At 47.9% G+C, this 24,848-nt stretch overlaps 1 protein-coding gene across 2 annotated transcripts in view; it reads right to left on the bottom strand.

Annotated features, from left to right (window-relative positions):
- Nucleotides 1-6,314: 6,314 nt before the first annotated feature.
- The window catches only part of lmbr1 (limb development membrane protein 1), a 33,602-nt gene continuing 15,068 nt past the window's right edge, over nucleotides 6,315-24,848 (bottom strand). For both annotated transcript variants that reach the window (XM_084475357.1, XM_084475356.1), the window contains exons 7-17: nucleotides 24,072-24,140; nucleotides 23,370-23,434; nucleotides 22,997-23,069; nucleotides 19,488-19,577; nucleotides 18,198-18,274; nucleotides 17,292-17,369; nucleotides 14,495-14,571; nucleotides 13,929-14,019; nucleotides 13,418-13,484; nucleotides 9,174-9,335; nucleotides 6,315-8,589 (exon numbers count right to left, since the gene is read on the bottom strand). In XM_084475357.1, the coding sequence (XP_084331483.1) occupies nucleotides 8,504-8,589; nucleotides 9,174-9,335; nucleotides 13,418-13,484; nucleotides 13,929-14,019; nucleotides 14,495-14,571; nucleotides 17,292-17,369; nucleotides 18,198-18,274; nucleotides 19,488-19,577; nucleotides 22,997-23,069; nucleotides 23,370-23,434; nucleotides 24,072-24,140 (935 nt within the window). In that variant the 3' untranslated portion in view covers nucleotides 6,315-8,503. The remainder of the gene's footprint in view (nucleotides 8,590-9,173; nucleotides 9,336-13,417; nucleotides 13,485-13,928; nucleotides 14,020-14,494; nucleotides 14,572-17,291; nucleotides 17,370-18,197; nucleotides 18,275-19,487; nucleotides 19,578-22,996; nucleotides 23,070-23,369; nucleotides 23,435-24,071; nucleotides 24,141-24,848) is intronic.

Genomic DNA, 24,848 nt, shown 5'->3' on the forward strand with positions numbered 1-24,848 from the left:
TCTGATGGAGCTCAGGGGTTCTGATGGAGCTCAGGGGTTCTGATGGAGCTCAGGGGTTCTGATGGAGCTCAGGGGTTCTGATGGAGCACTGGGGTACTGATGGAGCTTAAAGGTTCTGATGGAGCACTGGGGTACTGATGGAGCTTAGAGGTTCTGATGGAGCACTGGGGTTCTGATGGAGCGGTTCTGTCCAAGCTCATCAATGTCAGCCAAGCATTTCTATTGACACTGCGTTTTCATCGAGTGCTGCTGTCAGTTAGGTATGTGTGTGTGTGTGTGTGTGTGTGTGTGTGTGTGTGTGTGTGTGTGTGTGTGTGTGTGCAGGTAGGGCTGACCTGGCCAGGTGAGCTCATGGTTGAGGTATGAGCAGCTTAGCTTTGTTCAGCATCTCCGTCGACGACAGGCGTCTGACTCACGACGCGGTGCTTAACAAGCCGTCGCCCCTGGGCCACGTCCAACCATCCAGACACACCTGCTATTAAATAATCATTAGACAGCTAGTTCCACCTTTAGCCCCTCAACACCGACATCATGGGAAAGATGTATTATTATGACACCGTTTTCACTACACTTGGCCCCCAACTGCCCCCAAATTAACAGTCAATATTGGATAGGCTACTACATGATCACAGCAACGAGGACTTTATCCTTGACGGCTATTCGACTACACTACCTGGACCTTAGGGGGCGTGGCCGAGACCGCAGCGGCCACGCCCCATGAGGTTCCAGCGGACCGGGTCGGCTGGTGATCGTTGCCTAGTTACGAGTCGCAGTTTTCTGGTGAACATTATTAGGCTAGACAATAGCGTCATTACTAGGCAACGGTCTGAATGGCGTCTTGAAAGGATGACGATGCAGAAGGTTTGTTTAGTTGATTATCTTCTTGCACTTTACTACTTACATTGATTTTATATAAAGGTCAGTTATTACAGACACTTATAGTGCCGTGATTTATCGTGAAATACCTCAAAATAAATACGGCATGCAGGCATTAGACTAGACCGTAACTCAGCTACTATTTAATTTTAGTTTAGGCCTAGGCCTACTTTTTTTTTCCCCCTAAGAAATCATTTCGATCCACAGCATGACTAATACTTAAGTATTTGTTTGTGCTTGGTTGCGTTTGTGTTGACTTTAATAAAGTATCAGTTTGACCTAAATTTGTAGTTAAACGCTAACGTTAAAAAACTTCGGTTGTAACTTTTCCATCGTTACAATCTCAGTGTAAATTGTATATATTGGATATGGTTAGATAATTCAACCAATACAAATTTATCTCCCAGAGCCCGTCAACAAACACCAACTTGGTGATCACGTCAGTAGCTTTCCAGGACCATATCTCACGGAGCCTGCTGGATCACCGCGGGTCTGTCAGCAGAGCGGCCGCCAAGAGCCGCACACCTTCAAACCCCGCAAGATCTCAGGACAGACAGGGTCAGGGAGACCAGACCAGACCGGGTCAGAGCGACCAGGATTTAGAGAGGGAATATGTAGTTGACGACGCCCCGCCTCGTTTAACGTTAGGTATGCAAGAAACACAATTCAAAAATATAATTGTGTTAAAAGTTTTTCAAACTATTTCTAACTAAGTGACCGTCTTGTTTAAGCAGCTCAGCGGCTGGGTCTAGTGGCGGCCCCGGTCCAGCGGCTCACGGGGTCGGAGTGGTGCGCTGTAAAGAGCCGTTGCGTCCAGCACGGAGACTCCGCCTCTCCCTGCGCCATATGTAGGGAGGAGTTTGGCCTCCACCCTCAGGTTAGACTAATCTCCGATCTTCTTCCTCCTCCTTCATCTCGTTCCTCCTCCTCTGTTCCTCTCAGCATCCCATATCTCCTGTTTTTTTCTCTCCTCATCCTTTCATGCCATTTTCTTTCCTCCTCTACTGTCTCCTCCCCTCTCTCCCTTCCTCATACTGTCTCTGCTCATATTCCTCCTCCTCCGCTACTCCTTCAGACACAATAACCACGTCTAATTATCTCTAAGAAAAACCCCTTTCTGACACACACACACACACACACACACACACACACACACACACACACACACACACACACACACACACACACACAGTGCCTGCCTTCAGTACCTGTGTGTAAGTATGTGTGTGTGTGTGTGTGTGTGTGTGTGTGTGTGTGTGTGTGTGTGTGTGTTAGGGTTAGGGTTATGTGCAGACAACTGTACATATATGTGGTGTGAGGTGATGCTGGGCCCTCAGACCTTGTCTCCTCGTTTCCTCCTCTCTCCTCTTTCCTCTCCAAGACCTCTTGATAGATTTCTGCTGCAGTGCGGCGTGCAAATATAAGTCCCTTGGAGGGAGAAATATTGATTTGACCAGTAGGAGGAGGTGGCAGGTGTAGTGGCAGGCTTAGGAGGCAGGTGAAGGTCTTGGTTTCAGCGGGAAATGGTTTGCTCTGCTGTTTCTCGCTCACGTTCTCGTGCTCTCATTGAATCCTGAGGAGACTGGGGAATGTTTTAGGGGATGAGGTAGGGGAGGTGGGGATGGAGATATGGGAGGAGTGGGAGGTGTGGAGGAGGTGTTGCTTAAATGATTGCTTATATTCCCAATAGACATGATAGGGTCGCAATGACCATTACAGCATCCTCCCTTCAACAGTGACCTCACACACACACACGCATGCACGTACAGACGCATAGCCACACACACACACACACACACACACACACACACACACACACACACACACACACACACACACACACACACACACACACACACACACACAAACAAACAAACAAACACACACACATACGGTTTGGCAAGGCTTCTCAGCGCACCTTGAAGACCATTGACCAATCACAGTAGTTACCCAATTGCATCAATTCAATAACTCTTTGTTATTCTCCTGGTCCTTCAATAACGAGGGGTGAGAAGTTGGTATTTGAATGCTGGTGTGGTCCTAATGAGTATTGGTCACTGATTAGTCACTGATTGGAGAACTGATTGGTCAGTAAAGCAGACTATTGTGTTTGTGTGTGTGTGTATGTGGTTGTGTGTGTGGTTGTGTGTGTGGGAATGTCTGTGCTTATGTTTGTGTGTGTAGGTGCTGCTGTCCTGCTCCCATGTTTTTCACCGGGCATGTTTGCAGTCGTACGAGAGATTCTGTGGCAAGAAATGCTGTCCCCTGTGCAGGAAGGAACAGTATGAGACACGTATCATCCACGATGCTGCGCTCCTCTTCAGACAGCGGAGTGCAACCAGGTAGCCTAGTCTAGCAGCTAACGCATAGCATCTAACACATAGCATGTAGCGCGTTGCATGTAGCATATAACAGCTAACACACAGCCTCTAGCACAAAACAGCCAACCCATTTCTAGACGGTCTTAGCTAACTCATAGCACACAGCGTTTAGCAGCAGCAGTAGCTCCCTCTCATCTCTGAAGACTTCAGTAAATGTGTTCTTATTGATTGAGTGTTCTCATATCTGCAGCCTCAACCTAGTGATCAATAAAAGGTGGTCTTATGTGTGTGTGTGTGTGTGTGTGTAGAATCCAGGCATGTTGGCGTGGTTACCTGGCTCGCCGATGGTACAGGCAGGTACGCAAGACCACACCCCCCAGGGACAGGCACCTGCGGCGCAAGTTCTTTGAAGAGAAGGTAAGTCTGGGATCAAACTTATGTGCTAATACATCTACACACACACACACACACACACACACACACACACACTAAGCGCATAAGGCTTTTTACTTTGTTGAACAATCAACAAATATGACATTTACCATTCTGCAAATACAGCAAACATATAACCCTGTAGAGGGTGGTTGAGAGAGAGAGAGCGAGAGAAAGCGAAAGAGAGGGGGGGAGAGAGGGAGAGAGAGAGAGGGAGAGGGAGACAGACAGAGAGAGAGAGAGAGAGAGAGAGAGTAATCAGCTAAGTGTTTCTCTTTTCAAAGGATGGTCTGGAGCCAGTACAACATCGTCCGTTTGTCTCATAAAGCACAGGCCTGCTCTACAACACACCTCATTATATATTATTGCGTTATCGTGTTCATCTTCTGTTTTTCATACCCAATGGAGCGTTTTCAGGTTGGTCTTAAACCTGCTGGGGTCAGAGGCTTGGGGTCTAGGGGTCAGCGTCAGAGAGGGGTGGGTCTCCCTCTTGAACCTTAGGAAAGGACGAGGATAAGCTGCAGGTAAAACAAGGGGCTGCCGGTGACCTCTGACCCAGAGGCCAGCCGCTTTCCATTTCTCTGACCCCCGAGTCAACACATGTAGCTCCTCCCCCCCACCTCCACCCCTCCTGTAAGGTAAAGTTCACCTAGGCTGGTTCTAGCCAGGATCATAAAGGCTTTGTATTGACGCTTAACGCTCGTTTAATTTGCGATAAAAACCAGCTGACAGCTACAGGGTGGTGCAGACTCTGTGTGTGTGTGTGTGTGTGTGTGTGTGTGTGTGTGTGTGTGTGTGTGTGTGTGATAAGGGTTTCCCAGCTCTACTTGTGTTTACTGCTTGCCATTAATTATCTTGACTCGACAGCTACCCAGTCAGACTTTACAACACATACAAACACACACGCATGCACACACTCGCACCCAAGCTAAATATACACTGAAAACAAACACACACACAAGTGTATTCAGACCGTGTGTTGTGTTTAGACCATGTTGTGTTCAGACCATGTGTGGTGTTCAGAATGAGTGTTGTGTTCAGACTGTTGTGTTCAGACTGTGTTGTGTGTTCAGACTGTGTTGTGTTCAAACCGTGTTGTGTTCAGTCTGTGTTGTGTTCAGACTGTGTTGTGTTTAGATTGTGTTGTCAGACGTGTTGTGTTTAGATTGTGTTGTGTTCAGACTGTTGTGTTTAGACTGTGTTGTCTTCAGACTGTGTTGTCTTCAGATTGTGTTGTGTTCAGATTGTGTTGTGCTCAGATTGTGTTGTGTTCAGACTGTGTTGTGTTCAGATTGTGTTGTGTTCAGACTGTGTTGTCTTCAGATTGTGTTGTGTTCAGACTGTGTTGTCTTCAGATTGTGTTGTGTTCAGACTGTGTTGTCTTTAGATTGTGTTGTGTTCAGACTGTGTTGTCTTGATTGTGTTGTGTTCAGACTGTGTTGTGTTCAGACTGTGTTGTCTTCAGATTGTGTTGTGTTCAGACTGTGTTGTCTTGATTGTGTTGTGTTCAGACTGTGTTGTGTTCAGACTGTGTTGTCTTCAGATTGTGTTGTGTTCAGACTGTGTTGTGTTCAGATTGTGTTGTGTTCAGACTGTGTTGTGTTCAGACTGTGTTGTCTTCAGATTGTGTTGTGTTCAGACTGTGTTGTCTTCAGATTGGGTTGTGTTCAGACTGTGTTGTCTTCAGCTACAGGAGCTGAACACCAGCCTGCTGCGGTGCTGCCAGGCCGACGTGGAGGGCTTCCTGTGGGGCATCGACCGCAGCCTGTCCTCCTCCCGCCGGGTCTTCCAGCAGCTGGGGAGACCGGTTGGACTTACCCCGCACGAGTGGGACAGCGTCCTGGAGCAGGTAGAGGAACCGATCACAGCGCTCAACAACGTTGCCCTGTTCGAATTTCTGCTGCATGCTGGGATCAGACTACATGTTACACTGGACTGGGGACAGGTTAGCCACACGCTGGACTAGGGACAGGTTACCTAAAGTCTAAAGTGGGGACAGGTTAGCTACACGCTGGACTGTGGACAGGTTAACTAAACACTGGAATGGGAACAGGTTAGTAGGTAGTTGGACCGCGACTCTTCCTGACCTAGTGTCAAACTCCCCTAGGATGGGGAGGAGGGACAAGATGTAATTTATGTCAGCGTACACTCAGAGTTTTCAGATGCCAGAGTGGCAAAATGGTGCTTAACTAGGGCCTAAATGGTGCAGTATTATCCCGTATTAAGAATGACGTCCTGGTGGTTACAGGCGCTGCAGCGGGGCACGTGGGACTGTCCCATCTGCCTGACCCCCGTGTTCAGCTCGGAATGGGGGTCAGGGAGGGGAGGCGTGCTGCTCTCCTGCTCCCACCTCTTCCACCCCTCGTGTCTGGATGCCTTCGAGAGCTTCAGCCAGGACCGGATGCCCTCTGTCTGCCCACTGTGCAGGTCCTCCTACTGCCGCAGACCTGTCTGAGTTACACAGTGTACGAGACACTCGAAGCTACTGTACAAGCAGTACTGACTGCATCAAATATGGTTGACATTCTTTTGGCCACATGGTGTAGTGATGTGGTAGTGAAGTTAACCATACAGGTTGAGCTTCCCATTCATGAATTATGATTTCTATATAAGAAGCGACATGAACACGAAGATGCGTCACTCTTTATCTGAAATAAATTTAAAAAATAGAAACCTGGAGCCGAATGCTTTTTTTCCCTTCATTTTTTATTTGCAAACAGAGCAACATCAAAAAACCAAACATTCATAAAACAATTTTAAAAAATGTAAAGTAAAAAATACATTCACAAAAACCTTCTGAAATGTGACATGCAACTGACAGACATAGAAACAGGAAGTAAAAAACAGGAAGTAAACTGCGTAGCTTCACGTGGCTAAGGGTTAGCCTGAAAGACATAGGGTCTCCTAGCTCCTCAGATTGAAAGTATGTGCTGGAGAATGTGATGTCCAGACTGCTAGTGCTAGCATCTGCTAATGGACATGAGATCAGTGGACATGGCTTTTCTGCTAAACAAAGCAAACAAAGATCTCTAGCATGCTAGCATGGAACAACCTTTGCCAGCTAGCTAGCGAGGAACCCACAGCAGACTACAGCTTAGTGGCTGTATGCAAGGGGGAGGAAGCATAGCAGTCAGGTTTGCTTAGCTGCAAGCTAACTTGGCTGTCAGTTATCTTAGATGCCAATTAGCTTAACTGTCAGCTGGTATACCTGTTGGCTAGCTGAGCTTTCGTTAGAGTACCTGATGTGAGTCAGATTAGCTGTCAGTGAGCATAGATGCATAGAGCTATTTTAGCAGTCAGTTGGATTAATTGTCAGTTAGCAAAGCGTTTAGTTAGATGATATCGCCCACCACCTATCCTCTGTAACGTCGTCTTTTAAAGATAACCCAAATCAATGAGGACCACTGGCTTGATCAAACATAATATTTATGAAAAAATCAATAGAGACAGGACACCTGTTCGCTGGCATGAAAAATAAGCCCTGCTATTGACCTCACAAGGGAATGGGGATGCAATATGTCCGTATTCACCAACCATATCCCATCTTTGCGCAGTTTCTCTTCCTTGAAAGAGTCTGACCTCATCCAACTTATCCTAGATTTTCATAAAGGGATTTGGGTCCCTTCTGTCATGTCAACGTTATGTGATTTTTCATATGATCTCTACATTATCAGGAGCCTGTAGCTGACGAGATAGAGACATTGGGGTTGACTGCATTCAGCTGTGAGTAGTTCCATGCTAGATGCTAGGTGTGATGCGGTGGAGCCAGCAGTGCTGTAAGGCAGTAGAGGTGGGTCTAAATTCCCCGGCAATCTACAAGGTTCTGCTTAGCTGCTGCACACCTCATGTGGCGTCCCAGTTGGTTGAATAAATAAACTTTTTTTTTTTTTTTAAAGACGCAGGTGCAAAATACAGTCAGACCCTCGATGGACTAGCTAACAGCTAACGGAGCACTAACCTGGAACAGCTAGTGCAGGGCTAACCCAGAAAAGCTAGCTTAATGCTAACCAACAATAGCTAGTACAGTGCTAACCTGGAACAGAAAGCGGAACTCTAACTTGAGATCAGCTAGCCAAGCGCTAACCCACAACCCTGGCTAAAAACATGACGTTGCAACTTCATCAGTGAAGTTAAAAATTCACTTCCTGAAGAAATAAAAGGACAGTGACCAATCAGGAGGAACCACTGTCTCCACGGTGATGAGGGTGAGGATAACAATGCCGCTAGAGCATCAAGTGTTCTTCATGTGACACTGTGTTATACACACAGTGTATGTGATGAGTTTGTATAAAACCCAGCCATTACATTAAGGACAGCCGTTGCCCAATGACCCACCACCCCCATGAGAACAACAACGGCGTGATACAGAGACACTTAAAGGGCCTCAGAGGACACCAGACGGGAAATACGACAGGTTGAAGGGTTTCTGGAACCAGATCCTCTGTACAGGAGCTGGACTACACAATAGGTTGACCCCAAACACACAAAAGACCCGGGCGAACACAAACCAGACCGACAACACTGACCTGTACATTGGAGACTAGTAACTATGGTAACTACAGAAGCGGAGGAGAGGGGTGGGGGAAGGTGCACTGATTCACCTGCTGATGGAGAAGGAAGAGGAGGAGCAGGAGGAGGGGTTATTTGCCTCCATCTCGCAGGCGATGGAATGTCATGAAGCTATATTGCTGTGGTCCTGACGGCAGCATCCCTCATCCACCATCTTAAAGTCCGCTCCCCTCCTCCACCGCAACGCTGCACGTCATACAGCATGGCAGTCTGTGTGTGTGTGTGTGTGTGTGTGTGTGTGTGTGTGTGTGTGTGTGTGTGTGTGTGTGTGTGTGTGTGTGTGTGTGTGTGTGTGTGTGTGTGTGTCACAGAGTCTTCTGGTGGCCGTTGGCAGAGAGTTTTCCGGTCTCGGGGTCAGTAGGGCTGTGTGAGAGCTGTAATTTATCCAGACCTGGCCGGGAAAGATGAGCAGGAAGAAGTCAGATGTCCACTTAGAGCAGATACTGAAGGGCTTCAGTCTGCCTGACAGCTGGTCCGCAGACATCTACAGTACGCCTGCCCCTCTCCCACTCCCTCAAGTTCTCTCTTTGTCCCTAACTTGCTCTCTCTGTGAGTATAAATATATAATGTAGTGGAGGTATTTTTAGGCTTAGGCACAGACTGTAACAAACCGTAGGACTTGAAGTTGTGTAATATGCTGATGATCTGATGCTATTTTTAACAATTTATTATAATCGCTGTATCTTGGCTGAAGCAGAGCACAATGTAGGCTAGTCTAATCTTATGTTGTCCAGTCTAATGTAGTGTAATGTAGTCTAATCCTATGTAGTCTAATCTAAACGAATGTAGGCTAGTCTAACATATTTGAGTCTAGTCTAATCTTACACAGTCTAGTTTAATGTAGTGCAATCCAGTCTCATCTAATGTAGTCTAATCTAATGTAGTCCAGTCTAACATAGTGTAACCTATAGTTAGTTCAATATACTTATACTAGTTCAAGTAGTTAAGTTGAGTCTAGGTAGTGTTGGTACCCACCCAGGGCTTTGAGCAGCTCCTCTCTTATGGCGGAGGTGAACTTGCGGACCAGACACAGAGTGGTGACCACGGCGAACAGCAGGTTGTAGGACAGCACGATGTACAGGTTCCCCAGCCAGTTGAACCTCCCGAAGTCCCCCAGCAGGTCGAACCTGGTGATACCTGGAACACAGTACAGCAGGTCAGACCTGGTGATACCAGCAACACATTACAGCAAAGTCAGACCTGGTGATACCAGCAACACATTACAGCAGGTCAGACCTGGTGATACCAGCAACACATTACAGCAAAGTCAGACCTGGTGATACCAGCAACACATTACAGCAGGTCAGACCTGGTGATACCAGCGACACATTACAGCAAAGTCAGACCTGGTGATACCAGCAACACATTACAGCAGGTCAGACCTGGTGATACCAGCGACACATTACAGCAAAGTCAGACCTGGTGATACCAGCAACACATTACAGCAGGTCAGACCTGGTGATACCAGCAACACATTACAGCAGGTCAGACCTGGTGATACCAGCAACACATTACAGCAGGTCAGACCTGGTGATACCAGCGACACATTACAGCAAAGTCAGACCTGGTGATACCAGCAACACATTACAGCAGGTCAGACCTGGTGATACCAGCGACACATTACAGCAAAGTCAGACCTGGTGATACCAGCAACACATTACAGCAGGTCAGACCTGGTGATACCAGCAACACATTACAGCAGGTCAGACCTGGTGATACCAGCAACACATTACAGCAGGTCAGACCTGGTGATACCAGCAACACATTACAGCAAAGTCAGACCTGGTGATACCAGCAACACATTACAGCAGGTCAGACCTGGTGATACCAGCGACACTTTACAGCAAAGTCAGACCTGGTGATACCAGCAACACATTACAGCAGGTCAGACCTGGTGATACCTGCGACACATTACAGGTCAGACCTGGTGATATCAGCGACACATTAGAGGTCAGACCTGGTGATACCAGCGACACACCACACATTACAGCAGGTCAGACCTGGTGATACCAGCGACACATTACAGCAAAGTCAGACCTGGTGATACCAGCAACACATTACAGCAGGTCAGACCTGGTGATACCAGCGACACATTACAGCAGGTCAGACCTGGTGATACCAGCGACACATTACAGCAGGTCAGACCTGGTGATACCAGCGACACATTACAGCAAAGTCAGACCTGGTGATACCAGCAACACATTACAGCAGGTCAGACCTGGTGATACCAGCGACACATTACAGCAGGTCAGACCTGGTGATACCAGCGACACATTACAGCAGGTCAGACCTGGTGATACCAGCGACACATTACAGCAGGTCAGACCTGGTGATACCAGCGACACATTACAGGTCAGACCTGGTGATACCAGCGACACACCACATTACAGGTCAGACCTGGTGATACCAGCGACACATTACGTCATGTTCAACCTGGTGATACCAGCAGCACACTAAAGAAGGACATATCTGGTGATACCAGCGACACACCACACATCTTACACGTTCATATATTTCCCTTTGCCCGATCCGACTACTTAACGATTACCAAAACTTGGTTATATCTTTTGTTTTAACGGCTTGCCGTGAAAAGGCGTGTCACGTAATGTTTTACACACGGTGAACTTGCATCATGCATTTTTCTTTTTTTGAAAGAGTAAGATTTTCCTAACAAAATTCCAGGCAAACAAAAGATAGTTGTTTTTTTCCAAAGACTCCTTGACAAGACAAGCACTGTGTTCATAAGCAGGATCTGCTGCTGCTGCTGCGGCGGCGGCAAAGAGGGGCTGCAGCCGCCCAGCTAGGAATGTCTTCCTCACTGCAGAGGTGTCTCTCTGCCACGGCCATCTCTGTCAACAGCACAGACAGGCCAAAGTGAAAGAAGGGCTTACATGCCAAAAACCATTTCATGTACACTGAATGCAGATTCTCTGGATACGGCCCACTGGAAATGGATAAGAAAAAACAACGAGTGCTAAACAGCCAAAACCCCTTTGTGTGAAAGAACTTTACCGTCCTGGGACTTCCTGGGCCCATGTTTACGCTGAGCCCTGTGACGTCCCTCTTGTGTGGGAGCTCTTTATTGTACAGTTGGCTGTCTTGACGTGCAAAACAGGGTGGTAGAAAACAAGGAGAAGAAAGCCCCACCCGAGCGAGACACTGCGGTCTTCAATGGAACCACAGTCACCTGTACACACATCCCGCTGAGTCAGTGGCTCAGCTCACTACATATCCAAATCAACCCACAACAAGCTGCATCTTGCACGTTTCCGCTGGGCTTAAGGCTTGTGCAGTTCTTCCCAGGTTTGACCCAGTCACTGATGGCTTTTCCTTATATTTATACAGTGATATTGTTTGGTGCTGTGCCTCTCGCGGTCTCCTACAAAAGTTTTTATGCGATTCCGTTTTTGTCGGAAAGGGTGACCTTTCCGACAAGCGTAAGCCGACCGACACTGGAGTCAAACCAGAACACGTACCGCTTGTTTGCAAACATTACCGCAGATTTACGAGAGATTTGTTAAAACCGAAAAGGGTGTCTATCGTCATAAGGACATTGGTTTTGGTTCAATTCTGAAAGGTGAAACACCTTTCAGAATTGAACCAAAACCAATGTCCTTATGACGTAATTCCTTCCTCTGCCGACGAAGGAATTACTCTACAGACATAAATTAAAGAACAAAATCTAGAAGAACAAATTCAGAAAAACTTAAAAATGTATATATTTTTTAGATACATGTCAAGCATGTCACACATGCTCAAGGATGCCTACAACAGGACCGGATGTTGGGTTTCAAACCCGGAACCTCTTGGCAGCGAGTCAACCACCCAATAACACCCATACCCAATAACACTATCTGTTTCTACATTATCAATGAGTCAGGATTACCAGTCAGGAAACGTGTCTACATTATCAATGAATGATGAGGAACGCTGAGGTAATGTGTTTCAACATGATCCATCCATAGGTCTGAGCCTCATTAGTGCAGCATACCCATCTAAACTATGAATGAGCCATATCCAGACTATGTGAAGGGTCAGCATGTCGATGTAAAAGGTGGCCAGTGGAGCGGTGTGCTTCTGACATCATGTGTTCCCCTCAGAGACGTCTTCACAGCCTAAGCTCTGCATTAGATTAGCCCATCGACCGTTTGTCTGGAGAGATGTATTTACAGAGAGCCGGGGCCTTTAACAGAATTGCAGAGGAGGGAATGAGGGAAGAGCCGGTCAATACCCTCCGACACGCTGCTCCGTCTGCATTCATTACCATCCCCGGCCCTCAGCCCCCTTCGGAGCTCTGGTAATCGGAGACGATTCAATCGAAAATGGAGAAACAAAGTTGCTTGGCATTTGAAATGTCAGACGGAGACAAGAGGACGTCTGCGTCGGAGGACCGAGGTGAATCATTACCTCACATCCCTCTCCACTAACGTTACTAACCCACTGTATGCATAACACACACACACACACAGAATACTCACACACACACACTACAATCACAGCACGCACACACAAAACTGGATACTCGCAAGAGCACATAGGCATGCACTGGATATTTGAACAGCTGTGTCTGCATGTTTATTGGAGCCATTGTGTTGGTGTCGTCCTGTCCGCTGTACCCTTTACCATCTCTCTGGGAACCTGCTAGGAATGTACGCTCCAAGGGCTAGCAGTAAGGCTAGCTGGGGGGCTAGCTGGGAGGCTAGTTGGGAGGCTGATAGGCTATTAGGCTAGCTGGATGCCTGCTGGGAGGCTATCTGGGAAGCTAGCTTGGGGCCTATCTGGGAGGCTAGCTGGGGGCCTAGCTGGGAGGCTAGCTGGGGGCCTAGCTGGGAGGCTAGCTGGAGGCCTAGCTGGAAGACTAGCAAGGGGTAAGCTGGGAAGCTAGCTGGGGGCCTAGCTGGGAGGCTAGCTGGGGGCCTATCTGGGAGGCTAGCTGGGGGCCTATCTGGGAGGCTAGCTGGGGGCCTAGCTGGGAGGCTAGCTGGGGGCCTAGCTGGGAGGCTAGCTGGAGGCCTAGCTGGAAGACTAGCAAGGGGTAAGCTGGGAAGCTAGTTGGGGCCCTAGCTTGGAGGCTTTTTTTGGGAGGAGGGTCAATGAGGCAAGCTGAGGAGCCAGCTTGCCTCACAGATGCTAGCTGGATGTATGCATTCAATGGTTTTACTTATTTCATTGGAATGGTGCAATAAATGGACGTAAACATACAGCCTGTCTGGACTCACCCAACGTTCTGGACATCACTGGCAGAGCTGAACTCAGTACCAGAATGGACACGCAGCAACCGATGATCTGAGGACCAGAGGGAGGACAGGTCAACCAGGCAGGTGGAATGCACATCAATCACACGGTTACATGGAAACACACACTCACACAGACACGCCTCTTGAGGGTAAATAGGCAGCAGCATATTGGACCATTAGCACTTGCGAAGTTGCTCATTAGCAGGTTGTGTCCATTGTGCTGCTAAGTCCTTTCACCGAGGCGTCAGCCCCCTCCTCCCCCTCCCTGCACCCCCACCCTCATTACCACCTGAAAGGGTGAGCAGACCCCACATCCTCCCCACCCCTGACCCCACCTGCCCCCCACCCGCAGGTCTCTGATGTGGGAGAAAGGGTCCATGTTTACGCAATCAACAAACAAATAGTTGAGCCCTGAGGACCGGGCTGGAGTGGGGTACTCATCGTTGTCATGGCAGTGGGGTCCTCATCGTTGTCATGGCAGTGGGGTACTCACCGTTGTCATAGTAGTGTCGTGCTGCCGGGGGGTCAGAATCTGGAAGCCCCTCAAACTGTAGAAGCCCACCACGGAGGACACCAGCAAGTAGCTGATCGGCCAATCAAGGAGCGGCAACACATTCATTCACTCATCCTGATTCATTGTACCCGCCGCATCCGTCTGTCTGGCTCCGACTATCCCTCTCTAGCTCTGTCTCTCTGTTCCTCCCTTCCTTTATCTCACTCTTCTCTCCTATCACATCTATTTCTCTCTCTCTCTCATCTCTCCATTTCCCTCTCTTCATCTATCCATCTCGCCATCCCTCTCTCTCTTCATCTCTCTCTCTCTCTCTCTCTCCAAGTGTGACCCCTCTGCTCCTCTTCAGCAGTGAGTGTGCGTGACCTATGTCCTTTGACCTGGGTGAACATGCTTTGACAGAGAAGGTCACTGCTGGCCGTCCAGCCCTCAGAAGTGGCAGGTAAGGATGTGTGTGTGTGTGTGTGTGTGTGTGTGTGTGTGTGTGTGTGTGTGTGTGTGTGTGTGTGTGTGTGTGTGTGTGTGTGTGTGTGTGTGTGTAAGGATACAACATGAGCAGGATCTCCAGGGCAGCCTGAGCGACGCCAAACGTGGACAGTGAGGAGGTGTTTCCGATCCCCCGGTCCTGCCAAACACACACACACACACACACACACACACACACACACACACACACACACACACACACACACACACACACACACACACACACACACACACACACACACACACACACACACACACACACACACACACACACACACAGATTGTTAAACTAATTGTTAAACCAATATTAAACTATACAACATAGTTTTACATCATATCTAACATTGCAACACATTGTATAAACACATTAGACAACGTTCCGTATAGAATCAGATGCATTAAAACACACTATACTTCTGAAAGCACAAAATAACATAGCACGTGCATAGAACCACATCGAAACATATTAGGATTGTAGAAAGACATTAAAACATCAAAACATGTGTCATCTGCATGAAAAGACATTACCCTTATAAAACAAATATCAACATTATCTCCGTAGAAACACATTCATCTTAAAGAAACATGACAATTTTAGAAACACATTATCATTGTAGAAACACATCCTTATAAAACAGTTATCCTGATAGAAACACATTATCCTTGTATCAACATTATCCTGATAGAAACACATTATCCTTTATGCAACCCCGGATGAACAGCCGTCCTCAGTGACCAGGCAGAGGCGGCAGCAGCACTGCAGGGCGTGCTGGCTGTTTGCTGCTATTCACATGCAATTACAGAGAGATCCTACGAGCACCAAGAATTTCCCCACTTGAGACAGACAGAATCAACTTGGCTGGGTAATGAATGGGAGGAGATGAAAGAGGCTTCTTTCAAATCACTGTCGATCATACAATATGTGAACAGGTGTTCAAACAAAAACACGTTGAAGGAGGCGCAGACGGCCTGCCAATAACATGAAAACAACTAAACACACATGAGCTCAGACCGGGCATCTGCCTTAGAAAGGATCAATACGCGTTGCGCCGGGGTTTGGCAGCGCCACTGTTTAGAATGGCTATACCATTATCAACACCCTGAATGTTCCACACAACGCCGCTTAAACCATTTGGACCGATCTATATGGTACTACAGGGCTTTCATGTCTGAGGCGCATTCAATCACTCAAACACTGAAACACCCACAATGCATCTGGTGATACTTACACATTCATGCAGTGTACACAAGCGCGCGCACTGCCACACACGCACAACCACACACATCGGGGGTGAGTGTCAGTTTGATGCTGAGGCCATGATGGGATGCTGAGTGTGTGTGTGAGAGACAGAGAGCAAGGAAGAGAGACACAGAGGGATAGAGCGGGAGAGACAGGGGGAGAGAGAGAGAAAGAGAGAGCAAAACAGCAGGACAGAGGGAGAGAGGGATACTGAGAGATAGATAGAAACAGACTTGGGGAGAGAGAGAGAGAGAGAGAGAGAGAGAGAGAGAGAGAGAGAGAGAGAGAGAGAGAGAGAGAGAGAGAGAGAGAGAGAGAGAGAGAGAGAGAGAGAGAGTGGGAGAAAGAGAGACAGAGATAAAGAGAGAGAGAGAGATGCGTCTTACAGAGGGACAAACACTGACAGAGCAGTTCCATTGTACCCCCCCACCTCATTTGACTTTCCCACAGTCTGAATATCAGCCCCCCCTCTCTCTCCTCCTCCTCCTCCCTTCCTACAGAGTACACAGAGTTTAACACACCAGGGTAATTATTGGTGTGTGTGTGTATGTGTGTGTGTGTGTGTGTGCGAGAGAAAGTGTGTACGGTTTGTGTGCGGATGCGCATGTGTTTCACACCATGGCCTGGGGATGTTTGGATGTGTTTATGTATATTTAGCTGTAGGAATTGATCAGGTGCATCCTACAGTAATATAGATGAGGCATTGCCCGGGTGAACCCGACAGCGGTATTGACTGTGAGCCTGATGCTGACGTCAGTGCGTGGTCGCAGCCCAGACCGCGGAGCCGCGGCGGACATGACGCCCCAGCGATGATGCACATGTCGGCCATGACAGCAGGAATCTGGGGGATTTCTGCAGCGCCCAAAGAAAATATCCCTTCTCCTCCCGCAGTCAGGGAAGGGGGGCGGGGGGGGGGGGGGCCCCCCCCCCCCCACCGCCACCAAACGCATCACACTGAGAAACATGATACAGCGGTGCCCCCGCTCACACAAGAATGCAACCACAACACACACAACACACGCCCACACACACGCACACGCCCATACACACAGACACACGTGTACGCCGCTGTCCCCAGTGTGACGATGAGATAAGGTGTTCTGTGTTGCCCGCTGTGTGTGGGGTGGTGTGTTGTGGTGTATTTTGCAGAGGTGTGCAGTGTTGTGGTAGGTGTATCGTAGTGTTGCGTCGTTCTGATGTAGTGTGCTGTGTAGCGTGTAGTATGTTGTGCGCGTAGTGCAGGTGATAGTGTATAATGTATGGTGTGTCTTGTGTGGTGTGCCGAGTTGTGTTCTGATGCATAATGTGTTGTGTTGTCCCTCACACACTCACCTGGCCTGCTGTGTGCAAGTGGGCGTGCGCGTTTAATCTGTACATGGTGTGAAATGACTTTCAATGAGCTTCTGAATGCAACAGACTGATTAACATCTGGACCTTTATTCCCACAATGCACCTTAGCGTGTCTGGAATCTGATTCAAGTCTCTGTGAGAACACCACTCCTATCACTAGATTGTGTGTGTGTGTGTGTGTGTGTGTGTGTGTGTGTGTGTGTGTGTGTGTGTGTGTGTGTGTGTGTGTGTGTGTGTGTGTGTGTGTGTGTGTGTGTGTGTGTGGTTACCGTTGAGCCTTTGGGCATGGCAGTCTCATCGACCAGCAGGTAGAGGATGTTCAGCGCCACCATCAGAACAGAGATGGTCTGGAGTGGAGAGCATTACTACATTAGTGTACTACATTACAGAAATACATTATAGTACCACATTATATTCCTTTATTTTAGTTCTACATTACAGTACTCAATTATAGTCCTTCATTATACTATTACATTGAAGTACTACATTGTATTCCTTTTTTTCATAGGAATATAATAATTATACCACTACATTAAAACAACATTATAGTACTACATTAAATCATACACATCTGATTTAATCATACACATCTGTAGTACAGTATATAGTACACAACATCACCACCACTACTTTAATACACACCGTCTCGCTCCACTACAATAGTAACCATGGTAACGGTGCCCTGGCTGTTGGACACACGTGCACGTACACATGTGCACAAGACAGCTAGATGATTACCATAGAGAGTGAGGTTATGTGTGTTAAACACTTAAACAGCTCTTAGCCTGGCAATAGTATACAGCGTAGCATCTGTAGCATGCAGCTTAGCATCTTTAGCACTCAATATAGCAGCTTTAGCATGCAGGGTGGTATCTCTAGCATGCAGCAGGTACGTTTCAACATGCAGCAATAGGGACAGTTTCAGCATGGAGCATAGCAACTTTAGCTTTTAGCCTAGCAGCTTTAGCTTGCATCATAGCAGCTTTAGCAAGCAGCTTCAGCATATAGTCAGCAGCTATAACAGGCATCTTTTGCATGCAGCTTTCACATTTAGCTTCAACATAGACCCATGGCACACTATAGCTTTAGCTTGATCACTGATTTAAGCATGCAGTTGTTCGATTTTGCTTGTTTTCACAAAAGCTGAGGAGAACCAGACAGGAACAGGTACTTACAGTTCCTGTTAGAAGAACCAGCATCACTATGGGGTAGAGGAGGTTCTTCTCCCAGGCAGATGCCTTCTTCCTCCTCTCTGAGATGGAGAGATGGAGAGCAAGAGAGATAGAGTGAGATGAAGACAGAGAGGGATGGTGATAGGGAAGGGAGGAGAGGAGAGAGATTGAGTGAGAGTTGAGAGAGATAGACATGAGAGAGCAGAGAGGGCGAGAGAGAGACAGAGCGAGATTGATATGGAGATTGATATGGAGATAGAGATAGAGATAAAGATCATATATGAGCCTTGCCATGTGACCAGAGAGAGGACCTAGAGTCACAGGTTGATTGAAGAGCGTGCTGATAATAATCCAAATATCTTCCATCATCTTGAACAAGCTTTTATAGTCTGGTTAGGTAATAATACTGATCAAAGCTTGGTGGTGGTGAGACCTAGCGCCCGGGGCTAGTCAGTGTTAGCATCTCCTCATCAACAGCTCCATAAATTACCCTGTTGCTCTTTAATTAAAGACAGAAGCACGCTAGTGGAAACTCTAACCACTGATGAGGACATCTGATACGGCTGTTTACAGCTCAGCAGGTGCAGCAGGAACATACTGTGGTGAACACAACCGTCAAATCTTTCCTGGCACACCGGACCTGGTGATTTATAAATCACAAATAAAAAACTCTTGAAGCCTCTCCTTATTGTTATTATTATGATGATATTATTATCAGGTCTATTTCCCTGAGTGTGTTTTAATAATGCGTTGTGTTATGGAGGTTGCGGGCAGAGGTTTGTTACCACCTCCTCCCAGACCACTCCATGCCCGGCGACCTCCCTCTTTATTTCCTCATTCTGACCCCCCCCCACCTACACGCCCTTCTCCTCCCCCACCTATACCCCCCCCCCTCCTCCCCCACCTACACCTACACTCCCCCTCTCCTCCCTTCTACCCAGAAGTTTGCCAAGTGCACTTCATAGCCACCCCAGCTAAATTAATGACATCACTAAAAGACCGGCCACAATATAACACTGGCATCTTGTCCAATCTCCTAAGTGCCTTTGTACCCCGCCCAGCCCCCCCACCCGCCCACCCCAGTCTGCGCCCCAAAAGGCCCTCTGCCATGTTTATAATATCCTAAAATGGATGAAAGAGAATCATTATCAGCCAGCATTGGGTCCGGTCAATGAAGGAATTAAGCTTGGGGGTGGAGGGGGGAGGGGGGCAGGGGCAGCTGCCCGTCAGCAATAGCTAAAAAGTAGTTGGCAAAGTTCTGGTGGTCCAGTCAAGGTCCTTGAGTCCACTCACCCAGCTTGGTCCGATGGGTCCGGATGCTGGCCAGCTCCTTGTGGAGGAGGGGCTCCGAGCCGCTGCAGGACGACAAATGGGAGGAGCATCCTGCACACGCACGGGCACACACACACATACATGCACGCGCACGCGCGCACACGCACACACGCACGCACGCACGCACGCACGCACGCACGCACGCACGCACACACACACACACACACACACACACACACACACACACACACACACACACACACACACACACACACACACACACACACACACACACACACACACACACACACACACACACACACACACCATCATCATCATCATGAGACTCAGAACTATGTTCTAGTCTCCGTCCCATCAGAGGTTGTTTTCTTAACACTTGATCTGCTCAAGCACCACTTCTTAATCTCCTGGCTGACAGACAGTTACAACTACCGACAGGCAGACAACTACAGCTACCGACAGGCAGACAACTACAGCTACCGACAGACAGACAGACAGACAGCCAAAGAATCACTCTGAAAGACAGATAGACGACTACAGACTAAGACAGACAGCGACAGCGGAATACAGAGAGACAGGCAGACACTGTCCACCAGAAGAAAGGAAGAAACACCTGTCCAACCATGGCCGCTCTCCCCTCATGACGTGTGTGGGGAGCTGGTCGTGACCCGGGTCTCTGCTGCTGTGTGTATGGGAGCTCCTGACATTCTCCAGCAGGTAATCCAGGACAGAGCCGTGTCATCTTAATAAGGAGCGCTAATCTCTTGTCTAGTGCATGCCACGACTGGTCTGCGGCGCGGGGATTCTCCAGGAAAACCACAGGCCGTCTCATTTAGGGGCTAATTCATCTGTTTGACTGTTTCCCTCCCCGCGTATGGGCCCCCGGGGGCCCGGTCACCGTGTATATCTATCTGCGTCCCCGGGGGTGATTGGCAGATCTGCTCCAATTAGTTCAGTGTTACACTGTTACTGGCGTGCAATAAAAATACCATCTTTCATCTCCCAGCATACGAGGACCAATCACTTTGATCAAACTTCCACACTCCCCACCATTAAAATACCACGCCCTGTCTGGCTGAGAGGGAAAGAGAAAGAGAGCGAGAGAGAGCAAGAGCGAGAGCGAGAGAGAGAGAGAGAGAGAGAGCTTTGTCTGTGCCCTCACAAGTACCTGTGTTGGGGAAGTTTGTGCCTGAGAGAAAACACAACACAACAGGAAATGTTTCTGACAGCTCCTCTGCTTCCCTTCAGATCAGCTGAGCTGCGAGCTAGCTGCTCTACTGCTTCCAAAGCTAACTTTCCCTAGACTTGCATTCAATACAGATCCATGTCATTAAGGAGTGGGTAGGGGTAATGGGGAATCTTGCTCCAGTATGAGTACAGGTTGCAGATTGGTGACCGAAACCAGAACCTTTCGGTGGCTAACACCGCTTTTGAGTTTCCCCTCCACACAGCTAACATGGCTAGGTGGCTAACACCACTATAGGGCTATCCCGCTCTACAGCTTACATCGCTAGGTGGCTCAAAACGCTACAGGGCTTACACCACTACAGGGCTGACATGGCTAACATCGCTAAATGGCTATCACTGCACAAAGCTAACATGGCTAACTATCTGTCTATGGCAGGGAGCTACTGTTTGCCCACCACCTCAATGCATCCTCTCCAACCTTCACCAACAACCAAACAATTACGTCATCCGCAATTTTGCTAAACAGCAAGCTGGGGCTGACAAGGTCATCTTACTGCAGAGGGAGGGAGGGAGGGGAGTGAGGGCGGGAAGGGGAGTGAGGGTGGGAAGGGGAGAGGACAGAGGGAGGGGGGTCGAGGGGGAGGGGTGGAGGGGAGAGGGAAGGGAGGGGGGAGATAGAGAGAGAAATGGAGGGATGAAGGTAGGATGGGGTGGACAGGGAGGGAGGGATGAAGCAGGGGAGAGGGGGGGTTGAGGGAGGGGGAGAGGGTTGGGTGGAGGGGGCGAGGGAGGGGGTAAGAGAGAGAAAGGGGAGGGAGAGGACTGACAGGAGCACTGCAGAATGCTAATGTGAATGCGGCCAGTGCTATGTATGTGTTAAGCGCACGGTGGTTGTGCTACGTGCCCCTCCGTACCCCCCGGAAAGTCAACACACACACACCGACCTGAAAGCTACCGCAAACACTCCAATACACAGCTCTACAGGCTGGGTAAACACACACACACACACACACACACACACACACACACACACACACACACACACACACACACACACACACACACACACACACACACACACACACACACACACACACACACACACACACACACACACGATATGGGTGTACATTGTGTACATTGCTTACATACATTTTGGTTGGTTTATTATCACACCAATTGGAATCTCTGTCTGACCCTCTGAACCAATCATCATCTCTCCCTAACCCCCCCTCAGCAATCACCATCTGACCCTCTTGAGTCTAGGGGGTCAGATAGAGATTCTGATTGGTCTAGAGGGAGATGCTGATGGGTCTAGACTCTAGACCACTCAGTATCTCCATCTGACCCTCTAGACCAATCATCATCTCCCTATGAACCAATCAGCATCTCCATCTGACACTCTAGACCAATCGAATCTTCCCGTCCCTAAGCCAAAGGAGTCCAGCTGGAGACGCTCAAACTGTTGCTGTTGGGCTTCACCTCCCAGTGACTTGTAAACATCAAACGATACGATAAGGACGGGATTACAGTTATTCGGCGGCAGCTTTCAAAGCTAGCGCCGCGCTAAAGAACCCTACGCTCAGATGGGCGTCTATGGAGGAAGCCGACGTAGCGTCTGAAAACACCAGCTATCAGGCCCACATCTCCCGTACCTCCTGGGTTGAAAGGAGCCTCCTACCGTCGTCTCTACGCTCCACACTGGGCTGCGTGCTTCACTTAGCGCTAAAGTACCTGCTGGACCCCGGCCTAATACTTCCTGCTCTGTCACATTGTTCTCCGCCAAAGGAGGAATTTAGCAACATGGAGGGATTGTGGAACGAAAACAAAAAACACTGTAACCTCGGCAGATGTTCGGCTGATGTAGGCTAGGCTGTTGTCAAGTAGTCCCTGTTATCAAGTCATAAGCACTACCGTGCTGAGCTGAAGTCACTTTACTGCAGGGATAGCAGCTCCGGCGCTAAGCTACGGTGAACTGAGCTCTTCCCTTGTATGAATCACGCTGTCTTAATGAGATCAAACACGTTCGCTACCTGTTGCCGCTAGCGACAGTGACAGCCGTCTTAAAAACGTCTGTGAGGTAATATATGGCTTGTCATTTAGAGTAACCAGAGCAGGACAGACAGAGGTAGGCACAGTGGCAAGTGTGTGTGTGCATATGCATGTGTGTGGCATGTTCCTGTGTGCGTGTGTGTGTGTGTGTGTGTGTGCATATGTGCACATAGGTGTGTGTGTGTGTGATATGTAGATACTAATTGCTTCCAGGCCACCCCTCTCTCTCTCTCCTCTATAAGGTGTGTGCTGGTCTACTCCAGACGTACCGTTTAGTCTCCTGCGAAGAGCTTCCTCCTGTAAGTGGATGCAGTAAATCTGTTCGTCTAGGTCCTCCAGGATCTGAGAGGCAAGGGGGTGGGGGGGTTATTATGGCGCAGGTGGGGCCGGAGAGGTGGCAGATGGGAGGATGAGTTGCTGATGTATTTGTAGTTCTCTGTGTTAATAGTGGAGGGAAACTCACAGTCTGTCGTTTTAAATCATCAGCATCAAACGTTAGGAAAGTAACAGTTGAATCATCACGAAACAAACTGCACGTTTGATGTTGCGTTTGATGATTTCAACTAAAAGAGTCACAGTTTCGTCAAGTTTGATGGGATGTCTGAAGATTTAAACCACAGACAGACAGGGAGAGAGACTTACCGTGGGTTTGACCAACAACTGGCCCATGACTGTGAACATCCTGGATAGACCCACTGGTGTACACACTAGAAGACACAGCCACATTACACTGTAGTTGTATCTACACACACTAGAAGACGCATCCACATTACACTGTAGTGGTATTTACACACACTAGAAGACACAACCGAATTACACTGTAGTTGTATTTACACACACTAGAAGACGCATCCACATTACACTGTAGTTGTATCTACACACACTAGAAGACACAACCGAATTACACTGTAGTTGTATCTACACACACTAGAAGACACAACCAAATGACACTGTAGTTGTATCTACACACACTAGAAGACACAACTGAATTACACTGTAGTTGTATCTACACACACTAGAAGACACCAACACTGTAGTTGTATCTACACACACTAGAAGAAAACAACACTGTAGTTGTATCTACACACACTAGAAGACACCAACACTGTAGTTGTATCTACACACACTAGAAGAAAACAACACTGTAGTTGTATCTATACACACTAGAGTCAACACCTTGGCTACATGTTTAGCTAGTTGCATTACTATTTTTAGTATTACTACATTGTTTATTTATTGTAAAAAGTCTACATGCTTTACATTTCAGGTTAAAGGTTGTTTTGTAAGCTACATGCTATGGTATCCAGGTTAAAGGTCACACGTCATAGAGCATCCATAACTCACTGAGCAGCAGAAGGCCTCCAAGCAGAGAGATACAGGAGTAGAGGTAGGGCAGGTAGAAGTCCCACAGGTCTAGGGGTTACAACAAAACGTCATGTAGAAGCAACCATCAATATCAGGAGACACGACATGCACTCAATCCTATTTACATTTAAAACTTCTACAGTCGGCCAACACCGGACAGATACAAACAAATATAACAAAAAAAGACACATGCACAGTTCAGCTCTACTGACCATAGAGAGACCCGTGGTCATATCGTTAACAACATGGTGCCCAGCAGACTGACCATAGAGACTCTATAACGTTAACAACATGGTGCCCAGCAGACTGACCATAGAGACTCTATAACGTTAACAACATGGTGCCCAGCAGACTGACCGTAGAGACTCTATAACGTTAACAACATGGTGCCCAGCAGACTGACCATAGAGACTCTATAACGTTAACAACATGGTGCCCAGCAGACTGACCATAGAGACTCTATAACGTTAACAACATGGTGCCCAGCAGACTGACCGTAGAGACTCTATAACGTTAACAACATGGTGCCCAGCAGACTGAGCATAAAGAGACTATATGCTATGAACAACATGGCAGACTGACCGTAGAGTAGGGCTGTTTGATTATGGAAAAACTCATTAACACTAATATTTTGGTCAATATTGAAATCACGATTGTTCAAACATTTATTTTGAGTTTGAAAAAATTATTCATTTATTCATAATTTCTCTCCAATAAAAAACTTTGTGACTGAAACTAAAAAAATACACAAAATGT

This window comes from Micromesistius poutassou (assembly GCF_964030765.1).
Source record: "Micromesistius poutassou genome assembly, chromosome: 11".
Classification (NCBI taxonomy): Eukaryota; Metazoa; Chordata; class Actinopteri; order Gadiformes; family Gadidae; genus Micromesistius; species Micromesistius poutassou.